This window comes from Sceloporus undulatus, chromosome 3, assembly GCF_019175285.1.
Source record: "Sceloporus undulatus isolate JIND9_A2432 ecotype Alabama chromosome 3, SceUnd_v1.1, whole genome shotgun sequence".
Lineage (NCBI taxonomy): Eukaryota > Metazoa > Chordata > Lepidosauria > Squamata > Phrynosomatidae > Sceloporus > Sceloporus undulatus.
This window is the reverse complement of record NC_056524.1, coordinates 181,599,647-181,627,370: the sequence shown is the minus strand read 5'-3', so window position 1 is coordinate 181,627,370 and position 27,724 is coordinate 181,599,647. Positions and strand designations below refer to the sequence as shown.

The 27,724-nt window shown below is 38.6% G+C and overlaps 1 protein-coding gene across 3 annotated transcripts in view; it reads right to left on the bottom strand.

Annotated features, from left to right (window-relative positions):
- Positions 1-27,724, bottom strand: part of IDE (insulin degrading enzyme) — an 89,455-nt gene that overhangs the window by 44,542 nt on the left and 17,189 nt on the right. For all 3 annotated transcript variants that reach the window (XM_042459264.1, XM_042459263.1, XM_042459265.1), the window contains exons 2-11: positions 20,721-20,905; positions 19,036-19,243; positions 16,299-16,468; positions 12,872-12,994; positions 10,375-10,487; positions 9,943-10,105; positions 7,359-7,451; positions 6,278-6,369; positions 4,402-4,482; positions 1,599-1,702 (exon numbers count right to left, since the gene is read on the bottom strand). In XM_042459264.1, the coding sequence (XP_042315198.1) occupies positions 1,599-1,702; positions 4,402-4,482; positions 6,278-6,369; positions 7,359-7,451; positions 9,943-10,105; positions 10,375-10,487; positions 12,872-12,994; positions 16,299-16,468; positions 19,036-19,243; positions 20,721-20,905 (1,332 nt within the window). The remainder of the gene's footprint in view (positions 1-1,598; positions 1,703-4,401; positions 4,483-6,277; positions 6,370-7,358; positions 7,452-9,942; positions 10,106-10,374; positions 10,488-12,871; positions 12,995-16,298; positions 16,469-19,035; positions 19,244-20,720; positions 20,906-27,724) is intronic.

Below are 27,724 nucleotides of genomic sequence, written 5' to 3'. Positions count from 1 at the left end.
CCGACGGCGGCAGCGGGTCCCTGGGAAGCCTGTTGCCATTGCAGGGGCCCTCCAGGAGGGCTCCGGCGCTGGCAGCAGGCCTCTGGGAGGCCCGTTGCCGTCACTGGGTCCCTCCAGGAGGACTCCTGCGACGGCAGCGGGCATCCCAGAGGCCCTTTGCCTTCGCTGGGGTCCTCCAGGAGGGCTCCAGCAGTGGCAGCGGGCCCCTGGGACTCTCGTTGCCATTGCTGGGGCCCTCCAGGAGGCCTCCTGCGACGGCAGCGGGCATCCCAGAGGCCCGTTGCCATTGCAGGGGCCCTCCAGGAGGGCTCTGGCAGCGGCAGCGGGCCCCTGGGAGGCCAGTTGCTGTGCCTTGGGCCCTCCAGGAGGGCTCCAATGGCGGCAGAGGGCCCCTGGCGTAGACGGGGAGGCCTCCAGCACTGGCGGTCCCCGCCGGCTCTTTCCTGGCCTCTGATAGGGCCTGGGGCCCCGTCAGGGGCCGGCAAAGAGGAGGTGGCCTGGCCCCTGGGTTGGAAGCTCTGCCCCCAGAGGGTGAAGGCTCCACCCCCAGCACGCAGCCCCGCCCCCCGGGGGTGGGAACTCCCCCCCCTCGCCTCGCCCCCCCCCCCAGTTGTCTGAGGGACAGCAACCCGGCCCCCGGCTCAAAAAGGTTGTCTACTCCTGGCCTAAAGCATCATAACTTCAGTAATATGAATTGTATACTCGTATGATCTGGAATTCCAATGTGATACTAAGGAGTTGACAATCTAGAATGTGAAGGACACATCAAGCTCCTCTACCTATCCTAAGTTTAACTTGTTTTTGATTTCAAGTTAAGCAGAAAAAAATGTTATGATTATCTTCTATCTTCATGTAAAAATAATAGCACTACCAAAGAGAAAAAGACACTTGCTCAGACAGATTTCCTCCTATGTAGCCAGTGCAGTGGATGGAAAGTAACTGAGGTAACCTTGATAAAGTACCTCAATTCTGAATGCTAATTCAATCAAATCATAACTGAATGACTAAATGAGGGTTGGCAACTTTTGAGAGTGATAGGAGTCAATTTCACTCCAGCACCACTGACCATTCCAGCTCCAGAAACGACCCATAAAAATAAGTTTTTAAGGTAAGGGAAAAACCAGAACCAGAAGTGACTAGACAACTACTTCTCGTTTTGACGTTTTTTCCCTAGGGAGCTGTCTGAGATGGGAGATGGCAACCATCAGAAGAATGGAAGAAAGACCCACCGGGGGGAGGGGGGAATATACTGTATATATTCCAAAAACTAAGGGCAATGAAGGGAGCGAGAGAGAGGGCCAAACAGTCCACCCCCCAAAAAAAAGTGTCCCCCCTCCCCCATCTAAATATGAGAAAAGCAAATACCATTAACTTTTCCTCCCTCTTTTTCCCACAGGCACAGGGTGCTAAGTATTTTTCTTTGAAAATAATAGATACATTTATATAGTTAATTGAAACAGCTCTAAGTATGTCTGATAGCCTTTGTTATTTTGTAAATAGTAATTTTGATCTACTAACAGTATTAAACTGCATACACTTTCATCTCAGTCACTATACTTTTCACCTGTGTACTTTTTAGCTATGGCAATATAACTTACCGGACATTTTCAGGTCTCAGTTTATCCAATACCATTTCTATTAAGTCAGGCCTAAATTCTTCAAGTAAATATTCAGCAGCAAGAACTTCTTCAATGGGATAGTACTAAAATAGATGAAATGTTATACTTTTAGTCTAAAAGCATTTTTAAAAATCACTGATTTTCTGCACTGTATTAAAATAGGTAAGGCTCCAATCACTAAGGTTGCATGGAAAGAATCACTGTCATTTTGGTATGCTATAAATGGTTCAGAACAAAGGCCATCATTTAAATGTACTAAAATAAACATAGAAGATAAAAAGAAGTAAATGCTGACCCCTGGAGGATATTTTTGCAGTGCAGAAACCAATAACATTCAGTAAACATAACAGAGAGGTATCTCAAGAAACCAGTTTTCAGCATCTCTTACAGGATTCTTAAATGTATTAGCCACACTATCCAAAGATAGTGATGATAGTGTAAGTTTTAATGTAATTACTATTGTACTGTATTTTATTGATATGTTCTGTATGCATTTTATTGGCTGTAATCCCACCTCTATCCACCTGGGAGAGGTGGAAAAATATAAATAAATATTACTATTATTATTATTATAGAAAAGAACTGACTATTTATGAATTCAATCTAGAAAAAGAAGAGGGACAGAGGAGCAAGTCTATGCCCAAGGCCAATTTGTAAATTTGTGGGAGCTTTTGTTATCTCTACATGCGACTTTAATAAGCAAATTCATAATTAAGCTTTCCCAAACCAGGCCTAGAAAACCTAGGGTCCTTCAGACATTGTAGGATTTCAGTTTGCATCAGTCTCTGTCAATATGGCCAGTGTTGAGAGATGTTGGCAGTAGTACTGTTTTAAATCTGGAGAATCACAAGTTCTAAATGTTCTAGATGTTCATTAACATCATGAGGGCTGACCACCCCACCTCTGGATGTTCAGATACTAATTCCCAAAGTGAAGACATTAAAAGATAATACAAAATATATTTAAAGTGTGGCTGAATAAGAAGATGTTTTCAGAATCAGGCCCCAGTTAAATTTGATACAGGGAAACTCAATAATTGCATGTTTATTTATTGCTAAGAACTATAAGCTATCACAATTCAATATAACAAAGGTAAAATACAAATAAACTATAATAACAATAATAAATTTAAAATAGAATACAGGGAACAAGCAATACAAAATATATACAAATGTGAAAAAATAAAATATCTTTAATGTAAATTAAAAGCCCCTGGATCGGGTACCATATATCTTTATCACTTCCATATAATTCTTAAAAATGATTTTGATCTAGATCTTAACTTACTTGCAGCCAAGGAAAATTTTGCAACCATAGCAATAGTAATAGCAGCTACATTTCCATACTGCTTCATACTGAACTAAGCAGTCTCTAAGTTCTTACAATGTGTAAGCTAATTGCCCCCAACAAGCTGGATACCCATTTTAGTGACATTGGAAGGATGCCAGGCTGAGTTGACCCTGGAACCCTGGCTGGAATCAAACTCACAACCTTATGGCTGTGAGTGAGTGGCTGCAGTACCAACATTTAACCATTGTGCCAGCAGGGCAATGGTTAAATGGTGGTGGTGATATATGTATTGTTGCCTACCAATAGGATACAGATCTGTTCAAGGGGAGGTTGACTGGAAAGAGAGTGGAGAATATAATTAAGAAACATTTATCTAGGGACCATAAAGAGAGAGCTTTGCAAAAGACAGTGGTGAATGTCCTACTTTTCCTGACTCACAAATCGTAAGTCTTTGGTGCACAGGAGTATTGTTATATTTTCCCTTCAAGTAGGTGGATGGTATATAGTAAAGGGATAGGGCTGTAAACACTTTTCTAGGTGGGGACAGGGTCAGGTTAAAAAATATTGTTCTATTCCAAAATATGTTGTATACAGTGGTTACCATACAGAATATGTTGTTTGGGAAAGTGTACATAGGTCCCACCCATTTGGAGGAAAGCTGAATTTTTTATTTAAATAATTGTTTGACTGTGTTGGTGGAATAATTTGGAAGGTATTCAATATTTATCCCATTCTAATGGAGTATCATTTGGACTGAATTTGTCCAAGAGTGTTGGGAACAAAATTGTAATTCTTCTAGGAAGCATTTTTTTAGGAACCTAGGTGTTACTCATGCTAGTTGGTTCAGCCAATATAAGGTTAGAGCCATAGGCACACTGGTGAGAGATTAGCCCTGTTTCAGCTCTTAAAGAGGAACCAGATATTTTTTAGGGGCAGCCAGCAGGGATTTCAAGAAAGCATTGTGCGCAGTTTCTAAAGGGCAAACCTTATTGTATCCCCAAATCTCTGCACTAGACAATAATTGTGGAACAATTTTCTTCTGGAAAACCTCTATTATAGGAGAAACCATATCCCTCCCCTCCCGGGCTGGAGTCTACAAAATCTTAAAAGGGAATAAATGGAATGGGAGGATTTCAACTTTGGGGGGATACAGACGGGCAGAAAGAGGCAGCAAGACACTTCCCCTTTCTTCTGTGGATCGTTGCTGCGGCGACCACACGTCGCGGCAACAATGCACCATGAAAAACCTCCTCTGAATGAATCTTGCCAAGAAAACCCTATGACAGGTTCACCTTAGGGTCACTGTAAGTCGGAAAAAACTTGAAGGCACACAACATTAACAATAACATTAATGAAAAGTTAAATATATAAAAATTATAAATAAAATAAAAGTTTAAAATATAATGAATGAAGAAATAACATACTATTAAATGCAGTTTGAGATCATATACTAAATCTCATAAATAGCTCAAAATAAAACCTTATCACTTACATGCAGCATCCCTGCAAGTTTTGATGTATAACCTCGGGGTCTCTCCTTATCTTTAAACCTGAAGGCTACAGCATTTAGATCCTAAAATGAAAATACAACTTCATTACAGTCTTGCCTATCCTATAAATTCATCAGATTTGTAGTTTTAGAGAATGGATTTTAAGACATAGATTTCAGAATAAGAACGTAATAGGAATTTGTAAAAAGTCACAATTATGTTATTACCAAGTACAGTGTGCCCCTGCCTTACGTGGGGATCCATTCTGGACACACACCCTGTGTAAGGCAAATACTGCATATGTTCAAGCCCCATTGAAAACAATGGGACTCGTGCACATGATGCGGTTCAGTGTGTGTGCCATTGCCAGTTCTGTTGTGCGGCTTTAAGCATAAGTGTATGATGCTGGCACACTGTATTTACAGAGCAGAGTAAACAAAACATGTGATTGGTTGCATTCAACAGGATCAAAAATGGGGTATACTGTACAAGAAACATATTTAACTAAGCATAATGATGGGTAACCAAAAGGGAGGAGTTGCAAGTTACTGACCACTCAAAATAGAAATAGATAAGTAGATATAACCTTCTGAACCAGTTTCAAGCCTAATCATCAAGGTTGTCACAACTACAATGAGACTACGATCTGCCTTCCACATAGGGCAAGACCCCTGAGAAAGTGGAAAAACATGTGCACATCCCCTCCCTCCTTCCCCCATGCTTTGCTCAGCTCAGGGAAGCTTCCCTCAACCAGCTAAACATGGGAGGAAGAGGAGTGCATGTGCACACCCCGCCCACACCTTTCACTGTGCTTTGGTTGGCTGAGGGAAGCTTCTACAGCTAGCCAAAGTATGGGGGAAGGCAGGTGGGCCATGCATGCATGATTCCCCCCCCCACACTTTGCCTGGCTGAGGTAAGCTGGCCAAAGCATGAACGAAGGTGGGAGGAGCATGTGCATGCCCTTCCTTACTGCTCCCTCCCTCCTGGGCTTTTTTCCTTGAGAAGGAAAGCCTGGGAGGGAGGAGGACAAGCACACACATGCCCTTTCTGGCCGTGCTTGTGGACAAACATGTGAATAATCAAATCTGCAAATGTTAAACTTGCAAAAGTGGCAGGCCAACTGTAATATTAGTTTTAAGGAATTATAACAGTTCTTCTTGAGCTGCTAAGCAAAACTCTTTAATGTATTAATTCATTAACATATAACAACAGCCATAATTCACATGTTACATTCATAATGAGTGACCACATATATCAGCTACTTCTCTGTGATGGCTTGGAATCTACTAGAATGGAATTCTCTCCTGCATATGGTAAATGAAAGGCAGAAATGCAAGAGTATAGACCTATACCTACCCATCCTCCCATTCTCTATGCAAGCTGCTACAATTGATATTGCCAAGAGGTAATGCCTCTGTGTCTCAAGTTTATCAGAACTTAGAATCTATGATGATGAACAGAATGAGGTAGAGTTGGCAGCACGTGACAGGAGAAATATTAATTAATAAAGTTAAGACAGTAATGAGCAAGGCTGAAATAACAAGGGGGAAACCTAGAAACTTTCCTACTTAAAAATTACTGGTACGTTGCTGATAAAATTCTATGGTCTGTAACATTTATGATAAATTTAAAATTAGAAAGTTGTAAATTATTGTACACTACAGAATTTGAGTTGTGTTTATAGGTTCGCATGTCTGTGTTGATAAACATTTTAAAAAGCATTATATGTATTTTTTTTCTTAAAATAAGTTGAATAAGAGAAGATTCAATTTCTGTACCTATAAAAGTGATATGTTTACCACAATACCTTGTTTTTAAATATATTGTTTTGCTTTGAATGCAAATAGAATAGCCAATATTTGTTTTAAAAAGTCTTACCTTGCATTCTTGAAAAACCCATTCCTGAGGTCCTTCTGTACGTAGTTTTTGTATATATTGAAACATGTGTAAAATAATATCTTCCACGTGTACTTCAATAAAAGAAAGACACATTGCATGCATAAACAATTTCTTAGGGAAATACAAGTCTTAGGGTCAAAACTGAAATAATGCAATTGATCTGGCATTAGTATTTCTTGCATGGAAAATAAAAACAATGAATGAGCATTCCTATGCAACTGCCTTGGAAACTGGGAAAGTGATGTTTTGAAAGAGAATATTTCACCTTTACTCTTCTGTTTTTTCCTAACTGAGGAATCAGTCTACCACATCATTTAGCCTGAAAAACACTAATCTAAATAACACTTTATGTAGCTGATATTATTGTCAGATGTGAGAAAAACATCTTCAGCATCCCATCTAGTTTGGCCCTTATATCTCAAACAAGCAACTCATTATTTTGGTACAGACTAAACTAGTATAAATTAATACCAAACTAAAGGTATTGAGTATTTTTGAAAAAATATGTGCATATACATCAGGTAAATCCATAAGCAAATGGCAGAACAAAATCACAGTGTAAGAAGCAAGCCACATAAACTTATGCCTTCAATATACTAAGAATCTCAGAGATGGCAGGTTGCAGATCAATTACTTATGACCTTCAGAGTGCATGCAGCACTGCTAATTCAAAAAGAGGGGGGTATTTTGCAACTAGTTTTCTGCTAGTTCAGCAGAATTAATATTCCAGGAACTATTGTGGGTGAATGCTAGCAAGATTTAGAAAAAGGAGAATATTTATCAAACATACAGGACAGCCACCAATTGGGCCACCTGCTCAAGTGCATCCAAAGAGCACTTTTTAAAATAAATCCATTGCCAAAGCAAGACTGTAAGAGTAAATTTCTCTGAAAATTATTTATTCATCTACAAGACAGTATGGATTTTTAGCAAGTTTGATATGGATTTTCTACAAAGTATTACTCATTCTAGACAAATAAAAAGGCTTTTCTGAGTACCTCATTTATATTCAGGGGCTTTAAACAACAAAACAAAAGAATGCAAGAAGGGATTCACTTACAAAGTCCTTCTTCAGTAAGGTCGACATTAATGATGAAAAACATGAAGCCTCTAGCACCTTCTTTTTGACCTCCAACCAATGTATTTACCCAGCCTGTGGAATTAAGTAAAGTATATTGAAAATTTAGGCACAATACCTGACATTTATTTTCTCACATTTGATACTTGTGTACACACAAACAGAACAAATGTGTGTGGCTTTGGTCTACAACTATCAAATAATGTTATGAAGGAAACAGATGGAATTTACAGACTGAGAATATATGCACACAGCAATTAAATATAAATGTTAAACAACAGGTTTAAACACAGGAAATACTACAGATTTACAGCTTCAGTTCAGATGATACTTCTCTTACAGGTAGCTTCTGTTCTCCATTTCATTTTGGTCTTGTGTTGCTAACTGCTTTAGAGTAGTTTTCAACCCATGGTGATCCCCGTGTATGAAAGATAGCCAAGTCACCCTATTCTCAACAGCCTTGCTCAGGTTCCGCAAATCCAGAACAATGATCTCCCTGATTAAGTCCCCCATCTGTGGTGTGGTCTTCCTCTTTTCCTGTTGCCCTCACCTTGTCAAACATTGGCCTGTTACAGACTGCCAAAATAAAGCTGCTTCGGGTCTCTTTGGAGGTATGCTATTTAAATGATGCATGGGTCCTAAGAGTCCGGAGGTCGCGCCAAAGCCACATTCCATTCCTAAGCACTGGAGTGCAGCTTTGGTGCAGCTTCTGGATTCTTAGGATGCATGCATCATTTAAGCAGCATACCTCCAAAGAAACCCAAAGCAGCTTTATTTTGGCAGTCTGTAACAGGCCATTATCATTTTTTCTAATGAGCTCTCCTTATATGGCCAAAGTATGACAGCCTCAGTTTAGTCATCCTATAGTGTAGGGAGAGTTCCAGCCTGATTTCATCATCTACTTTAAAGGGATACATATAAATATTTGCTTAACACATCTTTTAAAGTGGAGGAGATAATCTACTGAAGCAGTAAAAGAATGGAAATAACAAGAAAGAAGTAAAGCGCCAGTAATACAATTTCAGGTGAAAACTTTGCCCCTCCTTGGGAGAGGTGCAATTGTACCATGACAGGATACTTAGAATGGTGTGTATGTATGTCTTCATATGTCTGCAAAGGGAAAATCTGCATATCTCAGGATTCCACAGAATAGAATATGGCAATTAAAGTGATATCAGACTGTCATAACAGTGTAGTACAGACATGCTCTTCATTGCCTTATTGCACAAGGTGACACAGTTTGGATATGGTAATTATTTCACCCCATTATTCCAATAGCCAGGTGGTGGCTTTACAGATCCAAATTCCTCAATGACTTAGGGCCAGAACAGACGGCCTGTTAAAGACACCTTCTGGGCATCTTGGGAGCAAGGCATTTACAAGCCACACACTCCAATGATGCCCAGAAGCCGACGTTTAGAAGTTGCACACCACCAGAACATCTTGAAGCCATGCTGGGAATGGGGCACGGTTGGGAAAGCTGGCTCTTTCCTGGCTCAAATAGGAGCAGACCTTTTCCTATTTGGGCTGGGTTCAAGGTGGACTGGGGCTGCGGCGTGTTTGCCGCAGCCCCAAAGCATCTTCAGTGGGGGTGGCTTCAAGCTACCCCCTCTTGCCGGTCTGTTCTGGCCCTTAGTTTTTGGGACACTTTCCACATTATTTTCCTTGCCTTATTGTCTTATGTCCTGAAACCCTACTTTTGAGCCTCCTGAAGAGCTTTCTACATGGCTACCTACCAAGAGACATGATTAGCTTCTGCCTCTCTAAGTGGTGCCACTTTCCAACCCCAGGTCTCTTTTCTCTCACTATAACTCTTAAATGGTGCCACTTTCCAATTGAGCTCAAACCCAAGGCTCTTTCTGTCACTCCAGCTCTTAGTCTGTTTGATGGAAGCTCCCCTTCTCTCATTCAGTTTTATCACCAAGTCCCTCCTTTCCTGAATTTGGTGATACTCTTCCTTTATTCATTTATGAACTCTATCTCTCGTAGGCTTTCCCTTGACTTTAACCCTTCAGACTCTCTTCTTCTTATAGTCCACTTCTGCTCTGGGCTCTCTTCCTTTTCACCTAACCCTTCTAAAAACATCCACATCCTCTGTAGAAGAGCATATGGCAAGATTGGACAAAATGTGGCCTCAGACATACATGCACTCCCCACAAGGCTGGTTTTGCAACCTGTAACGCCCCCTCCCACTCTTTCAAGCAGCCCCTTTTCTGGGCAAAAGAAAAGTGAATTGCTTTTCCTGGAACACTCCAAGAACAGTGATTCACATTTCAAATAGGGCAGTGTACTGGAATTTGTTTTTCAAAACCAGACATAGATTTCTCACCACTTCCAGCCTGGGGGCCCTCAGTCCCATTTATTGGCATTTTGGGAGTCAGAGAGACCAAGGCACAGAACACTGTACCCTAAACCCATCAAAATTGTCAATTCCATCTTATGGTATGGGCAGGCTGGCATGGAAGAGTCCTTCATTCTACCTTTTAGGGAGTAGACTACAGAACTATTTGTGCCAAAGCTTCAAAATATATTTTATGCTTCAGTATCAACTCACTGCAAGTCTTACCTTTAGCTTTCAGTTCTGATAAAAGACTTCCTGGCCCTTCATGCCCAATAAGATGACCAAGATAATGGCCAGGGTTAGATTTATAGTACTTCTGGAGATCTGGTATTGGAAATGTGACATAAAGATTTCTAATGTCTTTAATAGGTACCACTTTGTACAGTTGCTGTGAAATAAAAAAAACTGATTTAAAATTAAGCCAACAATTTGTCTTTACAGGGGAGTATTTGTTCTCCCACATACACCACAAACAATACAGAACACATATAACTACTGTATGTCATGCATAGACCATAACATAATATATTACTCAAGAACAATTCCTATCAAAATAATTACTGAAGTTTCAGGAAATGAATGATTACACTTAATGACAGGTTGCATTATTAAGTCTTCACTTCCAAATTAAGAGTTACCATAAAGTTTCAAACCTACCCGGAGATGTTCTTCTTGGAAAGGATGTTCAGGGAATTCTGGTAATGGAACATTTTTGTTCTCTACTTCAGAGAATAGCTTCACTACCAAACTGGTTAGCTCATCTAGAGATTCTATATAACAAATTAAAATGAAATTCCTTATAGTCACAATACTTTCTGGGTTTTTTTAGTATGTAGAGAGAACTTGTAGCACCTTTGAGACTAACTAAAGAAAGAAGTTGGCAGCATGAGCTTTCATAGAGTTTATTTTAAGTTTACTTCCTCAGATGCATCTGTTTTTTGTTTTTTATTTCTCCTATTAAAGAAAGCCCATTGAACAGGCCTTTAAAAAAGCCACATACAGTATCTGAAAGTTAATGTTGTTTTACACACATTTCAAAAATAAAATGTCTATGCTTAAATTAAACTACTCTGTACTTTTTACACTGCATAGTGTATTCTGCCTACAATACATATGCTCCTAAGACATCTGGAATATTGGGTGTAGAGTGGAGAGGCAGAGAGCATATGGAGATTGAAGAGTACTAGGGATCTGTTACTCATGAAAGACATGCCCAACTATGTTCTGGTATCCACATATTTACATTGTACATTTTCAATATCAGTAAACATTTACAGGGGCTAAAACAATACTTTGTTTAAGATATGATATTTTCATAATGCCCAATTTCAGAGACAAAATCTTTCACTTTCAACACAAACCTTCAGTCTACATAGAGCCCTGATGTTAAAGAATATTAAAAGCATCTTATCAATTCACAAGTGCAAGCATCAAACCTGGTTTATAAACCTGTATTTCAGGGTTTGTGAGGAAACTGTACATTCCTGTCTCCTTCTTACCCACATCTGAATTCCTCCTCCAATCCTATCCCTGGCTCTGACAGCCCTCACCTAAAATTTGCAACAGTGGGTCAAAACAGGCTGCAGATGTAATCCAGTTTGAGACCACTTTAACTGCCCTGGCTCAATGCTAAGGAATTCTAGGAGCTGTAGTTTTGTGAGACTTTTAGCTTTCTCTGTCTGAGAGGTCTGGTGCCACAATATACTATAATTCCAGGTTTCCCTAGCACTGAGCCAGGGCAGTTCAAGCAATCTCAAAACTGGATTATTTCTGCAGAGTGTTTTGGCCTGGTGAATCCTAAAAATGGGCCATGTAAAGAAAGATGAATGAATCTGCATACAAAAAAGCAAATATAGGTCCAATACAAACGGGCAACAAGCGCCGTCCTGGGGCCAAAATTAGAGCTCAAGAGTGCGGAGCAACCGCACGCTTCCAAGCCCTACCATGCCATAATGGCGCACCCCCATCTACACAGGAGGCCGCCATGATAACGCCGCACGGATGTCATCAACGCGCAGGAGGGGTGCGAATGGCGCTGTGCGTGTGCCCTAAAAAGAACCAGTCGGGAGCAGGTTCTTTGTATAGCTCCCGGAGGCTGCAGCATTTGGTTGCTGCAGCCTCCATGTGGGGCAGAAAGGGGCAGTATCTCATCGCTCCTTTCTGCCCGTCTGTATCAGGCGATAGTTTCTGTGGTTATCTCACATCCATAAAGAAAAAACACTACAATATGACTGCAGTCACCTTTGCTGTTTGAAATCCTGAAATCTATCCAAACCAATATCTATCAAATAATTAATGGAGGATTGCTGCCATTTTTCAAATGTAGGAATAATTTTTATCCTAGAAATTATGCTAATCAATACTAAAAAATAAAAGGCACTAGAACTGTTATGTAAGCAAAGTGGATTTTTAAAATATAAATCACACTTTGTTCAGCATCAAGTTTATTCATGCACAGAAAGCTAAGCTCCAATAAGACAACAGAAATTGTTTTATTAGAATCAACATATAAAACCACAGTCATGCTACACTACTGAAGAAAATAGAAAACTCAGTAAACTTATTTATCAAGATAAGTTTAAAATCACAAAATATATATATATCCAGTCTAAATATTTTGATGGATCCAGAGAACACTAAGCACGTGTTATTTATTTATTTAATTTAAGGTATTTATACTGTATACTGCTCTTTAGCTACAAAGGCTCTCAGAGCAGCTTACAGATTGCTAATTTGACAGATCCATGCTTGTATATATAAAGTATTTTTACATTTGTACAGATGGGAAGAGAGACAATTACCAACTTTTTCATTCTGTAGCAACTTCTTATATGGTCACTCCAGATAAATTTGTTGAACTTGCGCAGAGGGGCTTTTTGAGTGGCACTGAGGGTGCCGATAGAAGAGGTCTGAAAGCCCCCTTGAACAAGCAGAATGCTCCTTATACTCATTCAGATCCTAGTTCTAATATTTTCATCAGATGAAATTCTACTGCTATGTGTAAGACGTTTCTTCAATATGTGGCTTAAAACTTATATTTCAGTATGTGACAATATAATTTACTTTCAATTAATTCCCTACATAATGAATTCAAACATAGTTTCATTTTTTAAAATATTGATTAAATAAACCTCCATAAATTTGTCATTCTCACCTCGACCTAGAACACAGACAGCCATTAAATTTGATGAATAATAAGTTGAATGAAACTTCAGCAGCTCTTGCCTTACATCTATTCCGTCTTGTGTTGGTGTAGTTTCCAAAGTGAATTTGTTTCCTGTAATATAAAAGTAAAATAAAGGATGTGTCACAAAACAGTCATGAATCCAAAATCAATTTCACAAAAGCTGTTAATTCTTATAATGATAAGCAAGACTAGTGTACACATTTCTCACCCAAGTCAAAGCATGGGGACTAGAAACACGGCTATATAGATTATGACAAATGGGCATTCTGTTTTTTAAAGACATGATGTTACTCTTGGCTGATAGATGTTTATCCTATTTGCAGCTTTCACAACCTCGGTAAGATCAAGTAGCCTAGAATTCAGTGTGAAATCTTGAATTGGGTAGAACAGTCATCCTCAAGAAATAACACAAAAAAGTGTTTACTTGCATAGTTCTATGCCAGGTTTCAAAATATAACATTATGCAGAATAAAAACACAGGTATAATTCAGACTGTGCTTATCAACTATGAACATTGGCCACTATAACTTCCTCATTGGCAGTTAATGGCTTCATAGCTCAAAGGCATATTGAGGAAACATACAAGCAGGCCAGTGTCACACAGTGGTTTGAGTGTTGGACTAAGACTCCGGAGACCAGGGTTTAATTCCTAGCTCAGCCATGAAACCCACTGGGTGACCTTGGGCAAGTTACATGCTCTCAGCCTCAGGGGAAGGCAATGGCAAACCTTCTCTGAACAACTCTTGCCAAGAAAACCCCCTGACAGGGTTGCCTTGGGGTCACCATAAGTCAGAAACTGCTTGAAGACACACAACACAAACACATACATACATAAAAAGCAGACTAGATTTTGCAAGAATGGAATGTAGGGGAAGGCAGAGAAACATTGGTTTCAACATTACCTGTCTAATTACCAATGGTGGCAAAATTTAGTCACACTTTATTCATTATTAAGAGCACAAATGAGCAATCTGCCTGGCATGTCCTTCTCAGAAGATCCCCTGGTATGTTAAAACAGTTTTCTCATACTGAGTAAACTAGGGAAATGATTTCAGTGCTCCCAGCAAGGACCAATGAATGCTTTGCTGTGTTGGCTCCTTCAAAACACACCAGTTTCCTAGTTCAGATTCTATGGGAATACTGTGCTCCCTTAAATGTGAAACACTTAAGTAAACTTGCCAGGAAACTCATCTGTTGGATCAGTATACATAAGGAACTTGTAGTGCCTTTAAGACTAACTGAAGGAAAGAAGTTAGTAGCATAAACACTCATAGTCTAAATCTACTTCATCAGATACTTGGAGTAAAGTACCTAGGGACAGACATTTATACCTGTGAATGAGCTGATGGTGTGTGTATATAGCAACAGAAATGCATAACTTGTGGGTATGGTGATAAGATATTGTTTAAAGCCAAGGTGTGTAGCTAACCATATGAATGGTGGAGGAAGTTATTGGAACGTAGTATGATACTGGCTGGGAACATTATCTCTAGATCAGGACATAATTTCAGATATAACCTAATTCAGAGCTCTGAAGTTTTAAACATCACTATATTAGTGACCTTGGGCAAGGCACACTTTCTCAACCTCAGAGGATGGCAATGGTAAATTCCCTCTGAAAACTCCATGATAGGGTCACCCTAATATTGCCATACATCAGAAATGACTTGAAGGTACACAGCAACAGCAGCAGCAGCAGCAACAACATTCGGGCAGTTAAAACTACTTTTATGGTATTTCATTTGTTAAAGTTTGAAATAGGTTGGATCAGTGTCTGAGTCTTGTCTCAACTATTGCTGACAATCCTTTGTTTTCTGTAGCTGTAAAAAATAAATTGAAGTTTGGAATTTCTGTTTCCAGCATGCTGACTCAACCACTACTGCTATATAAAGTGAAGCTAAGATGCAGCATTCTGAGCTGACAGAACACAGTACTGAAAGGAAGCTTGAGGCAAAGAACCATAAAGTAAATGAAGTGAAAACAATGTCCTTAAAATAAAAACAAGGATGTATAAAATAATCAACTCATTTTACAAGCAGAAGCAATAAGCACAGAGAAACATAAGCAAGAAAAATCATTACAAATAAATAAGAAAACAGTTTTATTCAACAGCTGAGAATGCACAGTTTTTGTAGAGAATGTACAACTTGACAGGTCTCCAAACATTTCCACTTCAAACCACTATATAACACCTTATCATATTAAGTGCTGGGAATTGGAACTGCTATGTTTTTTAAAAGGCCAAGCTCAACTCTTTTTAAAAACTAAAGTTATGTAACAAAAAAGAGCTATCCATGTAATATGCAAGACAGAAACTGACAATTAACCAGTTAAGCTCTAGTTTAACAGAAGCTAATCATTATCTACTTAATATTTATATAATCTTTTGTACTTATGTTCATAGTTTAAAAATACACCTGAGTGTTTTTTGCCCGGATTCTTGCTATAGCAAAATTAATTCAGTAGGGGACCCACTTCTATAGTGAAAAAAGGTGGAGGAAAAATACTTCAGGTGTTAATACAAGTTTTAATGGTCTTGCTGGGCTGCAGTAATTATTTGTAATCCTACTCCTACATGCCTGAATTAAATCAACTGCCACCACTGGTACTAACTATATTGGGAGAAAAATATGGAAAGAAACCACTGTTATTCTTCCAGAACCTTCACATCCTCACAATTACTACTTTGTTTTGTAGTTTCAGATGATAATGCAAGGAGATTATTGTTCTTCTGTGAACTTCCTGAGGCTGACTTTTCTTGCTCAGACTTTTAAATATCACTGTGAGACATCATTCAGAGCTATAAAATTTAATTTCACCATGATGCAAGATGGCATCTACTTTCACCTTCTCACCTGCTATGCAAACGCAGTATTATCCCTAAACACGTATCTGGATAAACTAAACCTCCATTAGTGGAAAACTTAATCAAAAGTTCTTATATTATAAATGGTTCTAAATAAAGAGCAAAATTTTAAAAATACTTGTAGTATTAGTAGGTATCCACACGTTTGTTCCAGTGTATTTGGGAGCCTACTTTCTGCCTTGATCGTGGTTTTAATTCATGTCTATGATTTATTTTAAATATTTTAGCTCACTCTAATTATTAAATCAATGTTACCTCTGAACAGCTTAACACACATTTCATTCACTGAGGGCAATGCACACAAAGACTTGCACTTAGGTGTTGCAGTCTATCAGATTTTAAAAGTAAATCAAGTGCTAAGTCATCATAACTATATAAGATGCATCATTTTAAAAAACACCTTCATACCTCATACCATGCCATTTTTATGAAAACAACTTATTTTTTTTAAATACAAAAGAATGAGACAAAGTATCATAGTGTATGTCTGGAGAGTCCTTCCTTCAAGTGTAACATATTCTTACATACCTGTGCCAAATTTGCTGAAGGGATGATTGGGATTTCCAGTTGCTTTTTCTAGTTGAAACAACCTCCAAGCATCATTCATTAAATTCTTCTCATGCTCAGAATCAACAGCATTCACTTCTCTATCTTTGCAGCTTTCATCAAACAGAGGGCACAAGAAAAACTGGGAAAATCTAGAGGAAAGAAGTTTAATATTTCTCAAATTAACATACTGGATATGCAATAACAGTTTTAAAGCTTAAAATATTACATTCATTCTGAATTATTAAAAGCACAATGAACTACAAAATACTGTGCTCACCAAAACTTACCCTTTTGTCCTCAGTGCCCTGGACAGGTACCCACATCTGTATCAAATTTGTTCACTTACAACCCCAAAATTTGGAAATTCAGCCACCATCCCCAAATGGCTGCTCAGATGCAAACTGCTATACTGGACATGAATAATCCCCAGTTATCGCTCACAATATTTATCTATGATACTATCATTCCCTATCACAAGAGATCTACTACTTCTTACTGAATGCTGGAATGAATACACATTCCAAGTGTCATTGGCAGTTGCCTACTGCATATCATGTGGTGTGTGGTGTAATAAATACTGGGAGTAATCCGACAAATCCAGGACCCACCCCAGAATCTGCCACTTTAATCTTATTCCTTTGATTTTTTAACATTTATTAACCTTCTCCTTCAACTTTGGTATGATCCAAAAATCCTTGTGGGGAAAAGTCCTGTCTCCTTCTTCTATTCCACTGAACTTCTAGCTCATCTTCTCTTTAGTGAATCAGCTGCTTTGGTACACAGAAATGTTTAACTGATCTATTAGATTAGTGGTCCTCAAACTGTGTCCTTTAAGAGATTTTGGACTTCAGCTCCCAGAAGCCTCTGCCATGTTGGTCAATAGTCTGGGATTCTGGGAGCTGGAGTCCAAAATCCCTTAAAGAGCACAGTTTGGGGACCACTGTATTAGATAGAGACATGAGCATCCTCCCAACTCACATCTCTAATTTTTCTTTTCTTGCTGAAAGGCAGCTGCTGATGGTTCAACTATAATGTGTAAATTAAAATCAATTACATACAAATTATGTTTGTACATAATACACAAAACCTCAAGTATAAGAACTCTGCCCGCAAAAGTACCCAACCCACCCAAGTATGGGAATATCATGTTCCACTAGTCAGCCACTCAAAGCTTCTCCCCAATTTCCTCACTCCTGATGGGATAACACAATCTCTTTATTCCCAAATCCCTGGTCTTCAGGGTTCAGATTAGGAACTGCTTCCTTACAGGAAGTGCCAGCTTCCCTGCACATCTAAGGTGCTTCCTAAGGTGCAACTACTATATCTCAAATCCGGCTGTCAGAAGATTTAGTGTGTAGGCTAGTTAAAAACCTATTAAAATTGTGATACTCCTGGCTCAATCTATTGTTGTTGTTGTTGTGTACCTTCAAGTCATTTCTAATTTATAATAACCCTAAGGCAAATCTATCATGGCGTTTTCTTTGCAAGATTTGTTCAGAGGGGGGTTGCCTTTGCCTTCCTCTGAGGCTAGTTGTAGTCTAGCATTTAAATCACTACATCACGTTGATCTGTTATCTGTTATCTATCTTTCATCACAGGTTTAACCTTTTTTCAGATCCTAAATAAATATTTTATAATTTGAATATGAATGTTGGACCCTGAAACTTCATAAGCTCAAAGTTATTTTCTCTCATGTGTCAAGCTACTCACTCATACTATGACATAAGAAATAGGAGGCAGATCTAAAGATTCAACTATTCAATGGGTTGCAACGAAGACTCTAAGAAGGCAGATGGCAACTGGATAACAGTAGGAACTAATTGCAGGGCAATAGTTGCCCTTATCCCTAAAAACAGTCCAGAGCTTTGATCCAGAGAGGCCTTCTTATTAAGCCTTTGGTAAAATAATTTTCATTAATTCTACAATATCTAAGACCTTACTTGTCATTAAAAAATAAAAATTTAATCAACTTTATATATTGGAGTTCCTACAGTGCCAAGGGATAGTTCACTAACACACTAAAAATGGGTTAATTCGGCAGTAAATTCATTTGCTCTAAACAGTAGTACTAGCTTGAATATGCCTTGTTTTTAACAACTATATAAATGAAATAAGCCTTTGAAGAACAGTTGAATAATGTAGCTTCTGTTCAAACTGAAAGGAGAAACATACACTTGTGAAGATCCTAAATAACACATTCTCAACTATACAGTAATAGTATGACAATTCACTAGTGAATTGCTAAATAAAACATATGAAGCTATAAATACACATCAGACTACTGTCTATTCTCACTAAAAACTGCCAGTATTTCTATATAATAATGAAGAGGGTTGTTCCATAAAATCTTTCATTTCAAAGCTATTACAAATGAGATGTTTTTACTGAAAAAGCATAAGTATTTAATACAGTGGCTGTATCCACACTGCAGATATAATTCAGTTTGACACCACTCTAACTGCCATGGTTCAGTGCTATGGAATTCTAGTTTGTTGTGACACCAGTGCTCTCTGACAGAGAACGCTAAATGTCTCACAAAACTACAATTCCCAGAATTCCATAGCACTGAGTCATGGCAATTAAAGTGGTGTCAAATTAGATCATTTCTGCAGTCCGGATGCTGTCACTATGTAGGAATGATACTACTAAATGTGAATGGTGCATGGTGAAGGACACAAACCAACACATATATTGAATTGTTAACAGATACCCTTACCTGTCCAGGGCACCTTCTAAATGTTCATGTGACACATCAAAATAATAGTTGGTGTGCTCTCCACTGGTAAAAGCATTTGAGCTCCCTGCATGTTCACTGAGAAACTGGCTGTACTCATTTTCTTTTGGGTATTTTTCGGTTCCCAAGAATAGCATATGTTCGCAAAAATGGCTTAACCCAGCAATATTAGGGGGATCAGACAAGGACCCTAATGAAAGAGAAAAAATGGAAAAGGTCGTCCTACATTATACAAGTGTTTGACTAACAGGATTCTCATTCTACACAGTTACAGAAATGCAATTCATGTAAGAGTTCATATCTTTATTTCATGTAAGAATAGCAGTGTAATCAAAGTAAACTAGAAGATGCAAAATTTTGATATTCTTCTTTTCTAGACCGGGGAAGAAATCACTGCCAATATTGAGTGAATAGGGTAGGTCTAGTTTGCTTTGCAGATAAACTATGCAAGAAGGGACTTGCTGGTATACAACTGTGTCATATTTCTCTTTTATGTGAACCTGTACTGTAGTTATAATAAAGGCATTATTAAGCAGAGATTGATGCTTGTGCAAGTGCTCCAAACATAAAAGGAAATAGATTAAATAAAACAGATTCCACATAATAAATAACTCTGAACAAAGATGAAGAGAATATTTAGTCACAAGTTACAAACAGTCATCTTCTAATTCCATGTGTGCTACATACACCAATGTATAATCTTCATGCATACCTTCGAACGACCATAAACATTTTTATGCAAGTTAGTTGCTGCTAATTTTTTCAAATATCATTAATAATTCATCCATTCCTGGTATTACACTATTTTCTTTCATGTTATCAATTAAATCTGTTGAAGGTGACACATAAAATCATTTCCCATCATTCTTCCTCATAAAATGCACTGCTGTTTAGGACAAGTAATTCATACAGACACTTTTATAGAGATATAACTTCTTCAGCTAGCCTCAATAAGAATGTAATACTATACACTTTTTATAAAAGCAAATGTTTAGAATGTGGCTTATGCCTGACTAGGCATAAAGATAACTGCACTGTAGAAATAGATTGTATCCAGAAAAATCAGTTCATTTTAGTACTTTTAAACAGTATTCATATGCCCACATTTATACAAATATTTAAGAACTGAGTCATGAGGTTGCAGTTCTCCAATTAAACATTGTTCAGTTCATTAGCCTTAATGTGTCCATTTTTAGAACTCTGTCCAGTAATGCAATACAAATTTGGTTAGGCTAATTCTAACCAGATGCTCATGATCCTTACCAGATGTAGAGTGAGCCTTACGTGGAAATGATGTCAATTAAACTCCCAAGTAAGCAACATTAGGACAGAAGCTTTCCCAGTAAACAGTGCAACTGTTGGAAGTTATTATTTTATAGGCCCAAAACAGATGGGCAGGAAAGTGTGGCTTCTGGACGCTATGGGGGCATGGCATTTAGACAATGCACAACCCCAGAACAGCCAGAAGCCATGTGGAGAGCGTGCCCAGCCGGGAAAAGCTAGACGGAAAAGGAGCGGAGAAAGTCCACTCTTTGCTGGCGTCCCATTCAGGACTGTGGCAGCAGCTCGGATCAGGCCCAGGCCCTTGCAGTCACAGCGCTTCTGTGCCAATCATCTGCATGACCCCATGGTTAGTTTATAAACCTAAAAAAAACCTGATCAAATACCTATGTGTACATCAAGTGCAGCTGAAGACTTGTCTGTGGTGGGGTCACTAATAAGCATTGCCTTGATGCCATTTGCCAGTTCTAGCCCGCGATACTCTCGTTTATCCTCAGGTGACTTGATAATATCATATGCTACTCTTTTAATAGCAGGATCATTCATTTTGTCGTGCATGTCTTGCTGAAGCCTAAAAAAAACAAACAGTAAAAGTTACACTTTCATCCAAAATAATACAGGAAAAAAACCCACAAGGATGAAAAGAAACTTCTTCAGGTCTACAATATCCACCTCTAAGGACCAGATCTAAAATATTAGTAATGCATAAGGTAAGTCCACTGATGAACAGATTGTTCATATACATGTATAAGTCTAGAAATTTAGGTCAAAAAATTGACCGCAAAAAACTGAGTCGACTTATCCATGGGTCCATCTAAGTACTGTATCTTAACTCTTATTTATAAGAAGGAACCATCCCCTGGTGAAAAGCAAGAGTATAATCTGTCCTGCAAGCACAGACCTCCTCTTTCCTCTCATCCATCCAGCCTTAAGAATGAGCACAAAGAATTATGTCTGCTGGAATTTTGTAAGTTCTATTACATTGTTTTACTGTGCTTCATTAGATCCTTTGATATAGGCCCCTAAGTTTTACCCTCGACTTATCCACGGGTCATGGCAGAATCCATAATTATGGCCCCAAACTTGCCCTCGACTTATACATGAGGTTGACTTATTGTCAAGTATATATGGTACTTAAATATATTTTAAATAATATATTTTGAAGATGTTTTAAAATCTATACATAGTTTCTTAATTCAATATTTTTATTTTTAAAATACATTAAGAATTCCAGAAATTAAAAAAGGAAGAAAAAGCAAAGAACAAAGTGACTTCCAATCTTCCTTTTGCTGGTTAGACATACATATTATACACATACACACACTGACACACTTCATATCCATTTAAAAATTACAGCATACAGTATTCCGTACTTTCAATATCTGATTCTTTCTAATAATCAAAACCAAAAGTTACCAAATCATTTTCTTTTTTCTGCATAAAGTCTATAAGGGATTTCCAATCTTTAAGAAATGTCACTAATGGCCTTTCTCTAATCAAACAAGTCAATTTGTCTATTTCTGCTAAATTTATTAATTTCAATAGCCATTCCTTCATAGTGAAAAGTGTTGAATTCTTCCATGCTTGAGCATATATACTTGGTATTTGCTGAAGTTTGGATTTGGGACTTCCCATGGATACCAAAACTAGTGAATGCTCAACACCCATAAATACAATGGTGTAGTAAAATAATGTCTCTTATATAAAATGGCAAACCCAAGACATTTGGAATATATACATATACAACTGGCTCTCCATTTTCATGGGGGATCTGTTCTGAACTCCCCTGAGAAAATGGAGGCTCACGCCACATGCCCCATTGAAACTAGTGCAGGTTGCCCTCTGTGAATTTTCAAAGTCGCAGATCCCAGATCCATGAGTTAGGAGGGGTGACTTTATGTACACACACACACAGAGAGAGAGAGAGAGAGAGAGACTTGTATATATAGACTTAGAATCATAGAATCACAGAGCTGGAAGAGACCTCAAGGGCCATCCAGTCCAACCCCCTGCCATGCAGGAAATCCAATCAAAGCATCCCCAATAGATGGCCATCTAGCCTCTGCTTAAAAACCTCCAAGGAAGGAGACTCCACTACACTCCGAGGGAGTTTGTTACACTGTCAAACAGCTCTTACTGTCAGGAAGTTCCTCCTAATGTTGAGGTGGAATCTCTTTTCCTGGAGCTTGCATCCATTGTTCCTTGTCCTGTTCTCTGGAGCAGCAGAAAACAAGCTTGCTCCCTCCTCAATATGACATCCCTTCAAGTATTTAAACAGGGCTATCATATCACCTCTTAACCTTCTTTTCTCCAGGCTAAACATCCCCAGCTCCCTAAGTCGTTCCTCATAAGGCATGGTTTCCAGACCCTTCACCATTTTAGTCGCCCTCCTTTGGACACGCTCCAGTTTCTCAACATCCTTTTTGAATTGTGGTTCCCAGAACTGGACACAATATTCCAGGTGGGGCCTGACCAGAGCAGAATAGAGTGGCATTATTACTTCCCTTGATCTAGACACTATATGACTACTGAAAAAATCAAGGAAGAAAGTGCAAAGGCAGGTTTACAATTGAACATTAAGAAAACAAAAATAATGACCTCAGATGATTTGCATAACTTTACACTAGATGATGAAGACACTGAAACAGTTCAAGATTTTTCATGGCTCAGTCATTAATCAGAATGGAGATTGCAGTCAAGACTAGGACTTGAAAGGGCAGCTATGAAGAAAGTAGACAAGATTCTGTAGTGTAACAATGTATAATTAAATACTAAAGTCTGGATTGTCCATGCCATTGTATTTTTTTTATTTCTATTTTTGTTGGACAGTGAAGAAAATGGATAAGAAGAGAATCAACTCATTTCAAAGGAGCCGTTGGAGAAGAGTTCTTTGGATATGTGGACTGCTACAAAAGACAAATCCTAGAACAAATCAATCCTGATGTTTTCCTAGAAATCAAGATGACTAAATTGAGAATGTTGTACTTGGGCACATCATGAGAAGACATAACTCACTAGAAGAGACAGTGATGCTTGCTAAGGGAGAAGGTGGTAGAAAGAGGACAGTCATATTCCAGATGGACAGACTCAGTCAAGCAATCCACAGCTCTGAGTTTGCAAGACCTAAGCAGGGCTGTTGATGATAGGGTGATTTCGAGGTCTCTCATTCACAGAATTACCATCAGTCAGTCAACTTTACAACAACAACAACAAACGAGCTCTTATTGATTTGCAATAATGAAAGGGCACTGATTTATTTCCCCCTGAAACCAACACCCATAGCTGACAGACAAATAAAAATAATGTAGTATCAATATATGCTTTATTATCTATACAAAAACATTACTCCAGATAAGATATAAGTAAAGCTCAGTATGTATATCTCTTCTGGCATAGCAAGATTGTATCTGCATGGCTCTTGGAGTCCATGAGGATTAAGTGCTTTACAATAAATGCAAAGGGAAAGAAAGCCACAATGAGGTGAGCAAGTTGGTCCAGATGTTCAAGCATCAAAGCCATGATCAATAGATAAAGCAGAAAATAGTTTACTTCAGCACCTGTACCCAATAACACCTTTCTCTGGGGGGGGGGGGGGGGAACTATTATAATATAGTCTTCAATATTTGTTCTTCTTACACCTATTCCTGCCTGATCACTTATCTTGACATAAGACTGAATAAAAGGAATAAGTGTTCTGCATATAATAAATTCCAGGTATGCCTTCTACATTTGGGTCTATGCTTTGTAAGATATTTTGTATCTAAATGATTTTTCTATGTTTTTATCTCTAAAAGAAAAAGTGTGCTTACTTCAGCCTGTCAATCAAAAATTCTTTTCAATCAACTTCCTTTTTCTTTTTTCACATCATTGTACTCCCTTTCACTCAAGTGCCTTATACTTTAATTTGCAAAGTGCCGAATTACTTGTTCCCAGTGCTTGTCTACTTCCTGGCAGTGATAATACAAGGCTGAAACACTGAGACAAATAAAAAGTGTATTAGCTATTTGGAGCAGAACAGCATCACATTATGTCTGTTCTAAATTATTCAATTAAAAACAACGACAACATTTCTCTATCTTCTCTATCATCACAGTTACTGTCACAACATTAAAGTAAATTTTAAAACTAAGCAAAGAAGTATCAAGACAAACATCAGCATAGAATTTTTGGAACTGTCCTATTTACTGAAAAAAGTAAGTGAAAGATGGACAAACAAACAAACAACATTTCAATAGAAAGCAGAATGCATACTAGAAAATTGTGTACTCCATGTATGTTTTGGGCTTGTGCTTCTATGTAAAAATCAAGATACACATCAAATTAAAACTACATATCCAGCACTGTATTCACATTTCTGTGCCCCAAATTGACAGTTGCTTTTTAAGTATACCATTAAAAGATGCTTTTTGACATGCACATATTGCAACACAAAAAGTTTACACAAAGATCTTTGGACTCCACACAGCTGGCATATAACTATGGCATAAAAGGCTTATTAATGTGTAGAACGGGGGCTGCTTTAGTTTCTACTTTTAAAAAAATTATAACTTGTCTCCCCTCTCCATTGTTGTTTATTCTTATTTTTGAAATTTTGAATAGAGATCTCAGATTAGATAAAACAATAAGTAAAGATTAGAAAGGAAGAATTTAAATTAAAATCATTTGTAGATGATTTAGTAGATGATTGGAATATCTGGTGAATTTAGAACAGGTTTAGAACAGGGGTCGGCTGCATGCAGCCCGCCGAGGACTAGGGACTGGCCCCAGCCCGGCCCTGCCGCAGATTGCCACCGGGGCCTTTGGCCTCCTGCGCAAGCATGCGGGGCCTTTGTGCACAGGGCAAGGGGGCAAGGAGGATCAAGCAGGGACAAGCGGCAGGCAAGGGGGAGCAAGCGGGGGCAAGCGGCGGGCAAGGGGGGCAAGGAGGAGCAAGCAGCGGGCAAGCAGCGGGCAAGGGGGCAAGGAGGAGCAAGCGGCGGGCAAGGAGGAGCAAGCAGGGGCAAGTGGCGGGCAAGAGGGGCAAGGAGGAGCAAGTGGGGGCAAGCAGCGGGCAAGGGGGGCAAGGAGGAGCAAGGGGGCAAGCAGCGGGCAAGGGGGGCAAGGAGGAGCAAGTGGGGCAAGCGGCGGGCAAGGGGGAGCAAGGGGGGCAATTGTCTATGCAGAAACATGCATTTATATTAACGTTTTTTTTAAATCAGCAGATTTTTTGAGTGTCCTCCATTTTTATTAAAATGTCCTCCATTTTAATGTTTTGTCCTACATTTGTCCCGGTTTATTTATTTATATAATTTTTTTAAATTATTTTTTTTGTTTGTTTGTTTCGGCCCCCCCGAGTTGTCTAAGGGACAGCAACTCGGCCCTTGGGTCAAAAAGGTTGCCTACCCCTGGTTTAGAATAACTGATGCAAAAATTAAAAGAATTTGATACAATTGCACTTTTTAAAGTAAATAGTGATCAAACAAAAATGTTGTCTAAGAATATATCTGTCCAAGAGGAAGAAGAATTCTCAACTAGGACAGGATTTCAGATAACTAAAAAGGTGAGGTATTTAGGAATAAATTTAACTCTGAAAAATCAGCAACTGTGTGATGATAATTATATAAAAATCTGGGAAAATATTTTAAAAGATCTGAATAAATGGCATATTTTTAATTTGTCTCTATTAGGCAGAATATCAACAATTAAAATGAGTGTATTACTGAAATTCATGTACCTATTTTAGACAATTCCAACTATTCTCTGTAATATGCCTTTTAAAAATTGGCAGAAAGAATTGACAAAATTTCTGTAGTATGATAAAAAGCCGGGAGTTAAATGGAAGCTTTTGATAAATGCAAAGGAGAGAGGAGGGTTGGGGCTATGGATATGAAATTATATTTTGAATCTGCATGAATCTAATGTGGCTGAAAAACGGAAAAACATTAGAAAATAAAAGGATGCTAGAACTGAAATGGCATGAACTGAAATTTGGGTGGCATGTTATAGAATGGGAAAGTTAGGCAAATGCAGACTAGGGAAGATAAAACCAGATTCCGTTTTGAAAAGGATACAAAGAATTTGAAAATATGATATGTAATGGCAAAAATGTATAAGATATTAAGATTTGAAACAGAGCATGAAGTACTTAAGGAGAATTTAAATAAATAAATAAATAACCTATCAAACATTCTCCAATCAATTTCATAGCAGCTGTAGATTTGACACCCAAAGCGAATCAATGCAGTCTACTCACATTTTTAATCCTGCTAGTTTTCACTAGTCTTAACATTCCTAAATATTTTGCCCTAACATTTTACACCAGCCATCATCATCTCAGTTAATACATGCGAGTAAGAAACAATTATCCTGCATCCTCTGCATATGCTGCAGAAATTCTGCATTCTGCATATGCTGCATAAATAATCCAGTTTGATACTACTTTAACTTCCTTGGCTCTATGCTACAGAATCATGGGAATTGTAGTTTTGTTAGCCATCTCTGTCAGGGAGCACTGGTGCCAAAACAAACTTCCAGTCCCAAGATTCCACAGCACTGAGTCATGGCAGATAAAGTGGTGTCAAACTGGATTACCTCTGCTGTGAGGATGCAGTCTCAGAAATGAAAACAAGGCACAGTCAGGCTGTCATTAAAAATATTAAATGACAATGGCGGCTATAAAAAGGTTAGCGATAAACAAAAAGGCAAGGAGCAAGTGTGCTACCTAGATTAACACACAGGATATATACTCTTAACAGGTCTGCGAAGAAATCACAGAAGTGACCTTGCCATTGATCAGCATAGGTTTAAGGAGAAACAGGTACCTAGAAACACGGTCAGCCTTGACTGTGTAGACCTTAGGAAGGAACCCAGAGGCAAGCAGGGAAGCCCACAGGTATACCAGGTCACAGTAGATCCAACAAGGTACCATCAGACCTGTTATTGGAGTTTTGTAGTAATTAACGACTTCAGTATTCCTGCTGGGGCCATCTTGAAACAAGCAGCTCAGAATATCATGGTCTATATGATGACAATGGGTCTGTTCCAGTTTACTGCAGATCCTATGTGTGAAAGGTTATATATTGGATTTTATGTTCTGGACTGCACACCATTTTCTGCTGCTCTGATAACTGGAGGCACTAAAATAAAGCATCTGTTGAGGTCACACTGTAGCACACATAGATCCAAGTTACATAACTGGAGGGCCATTAGAACAGCCAGTCCCTGGAAACAAGTTTGTATGATTCCAACATACCATTTATTAAAGTGAGAGCCAGCCTAGTGTAGCGGTTTGAGCATTGGACTATGACTGGAATCCAGGGTTCAAATCCCCACTCAGTGATGGCAACCCACTTGGTGATCCTGGACAGATCACACTCCCTCAGCCTCAGAGAACGTCAAAGACAAACCCGCT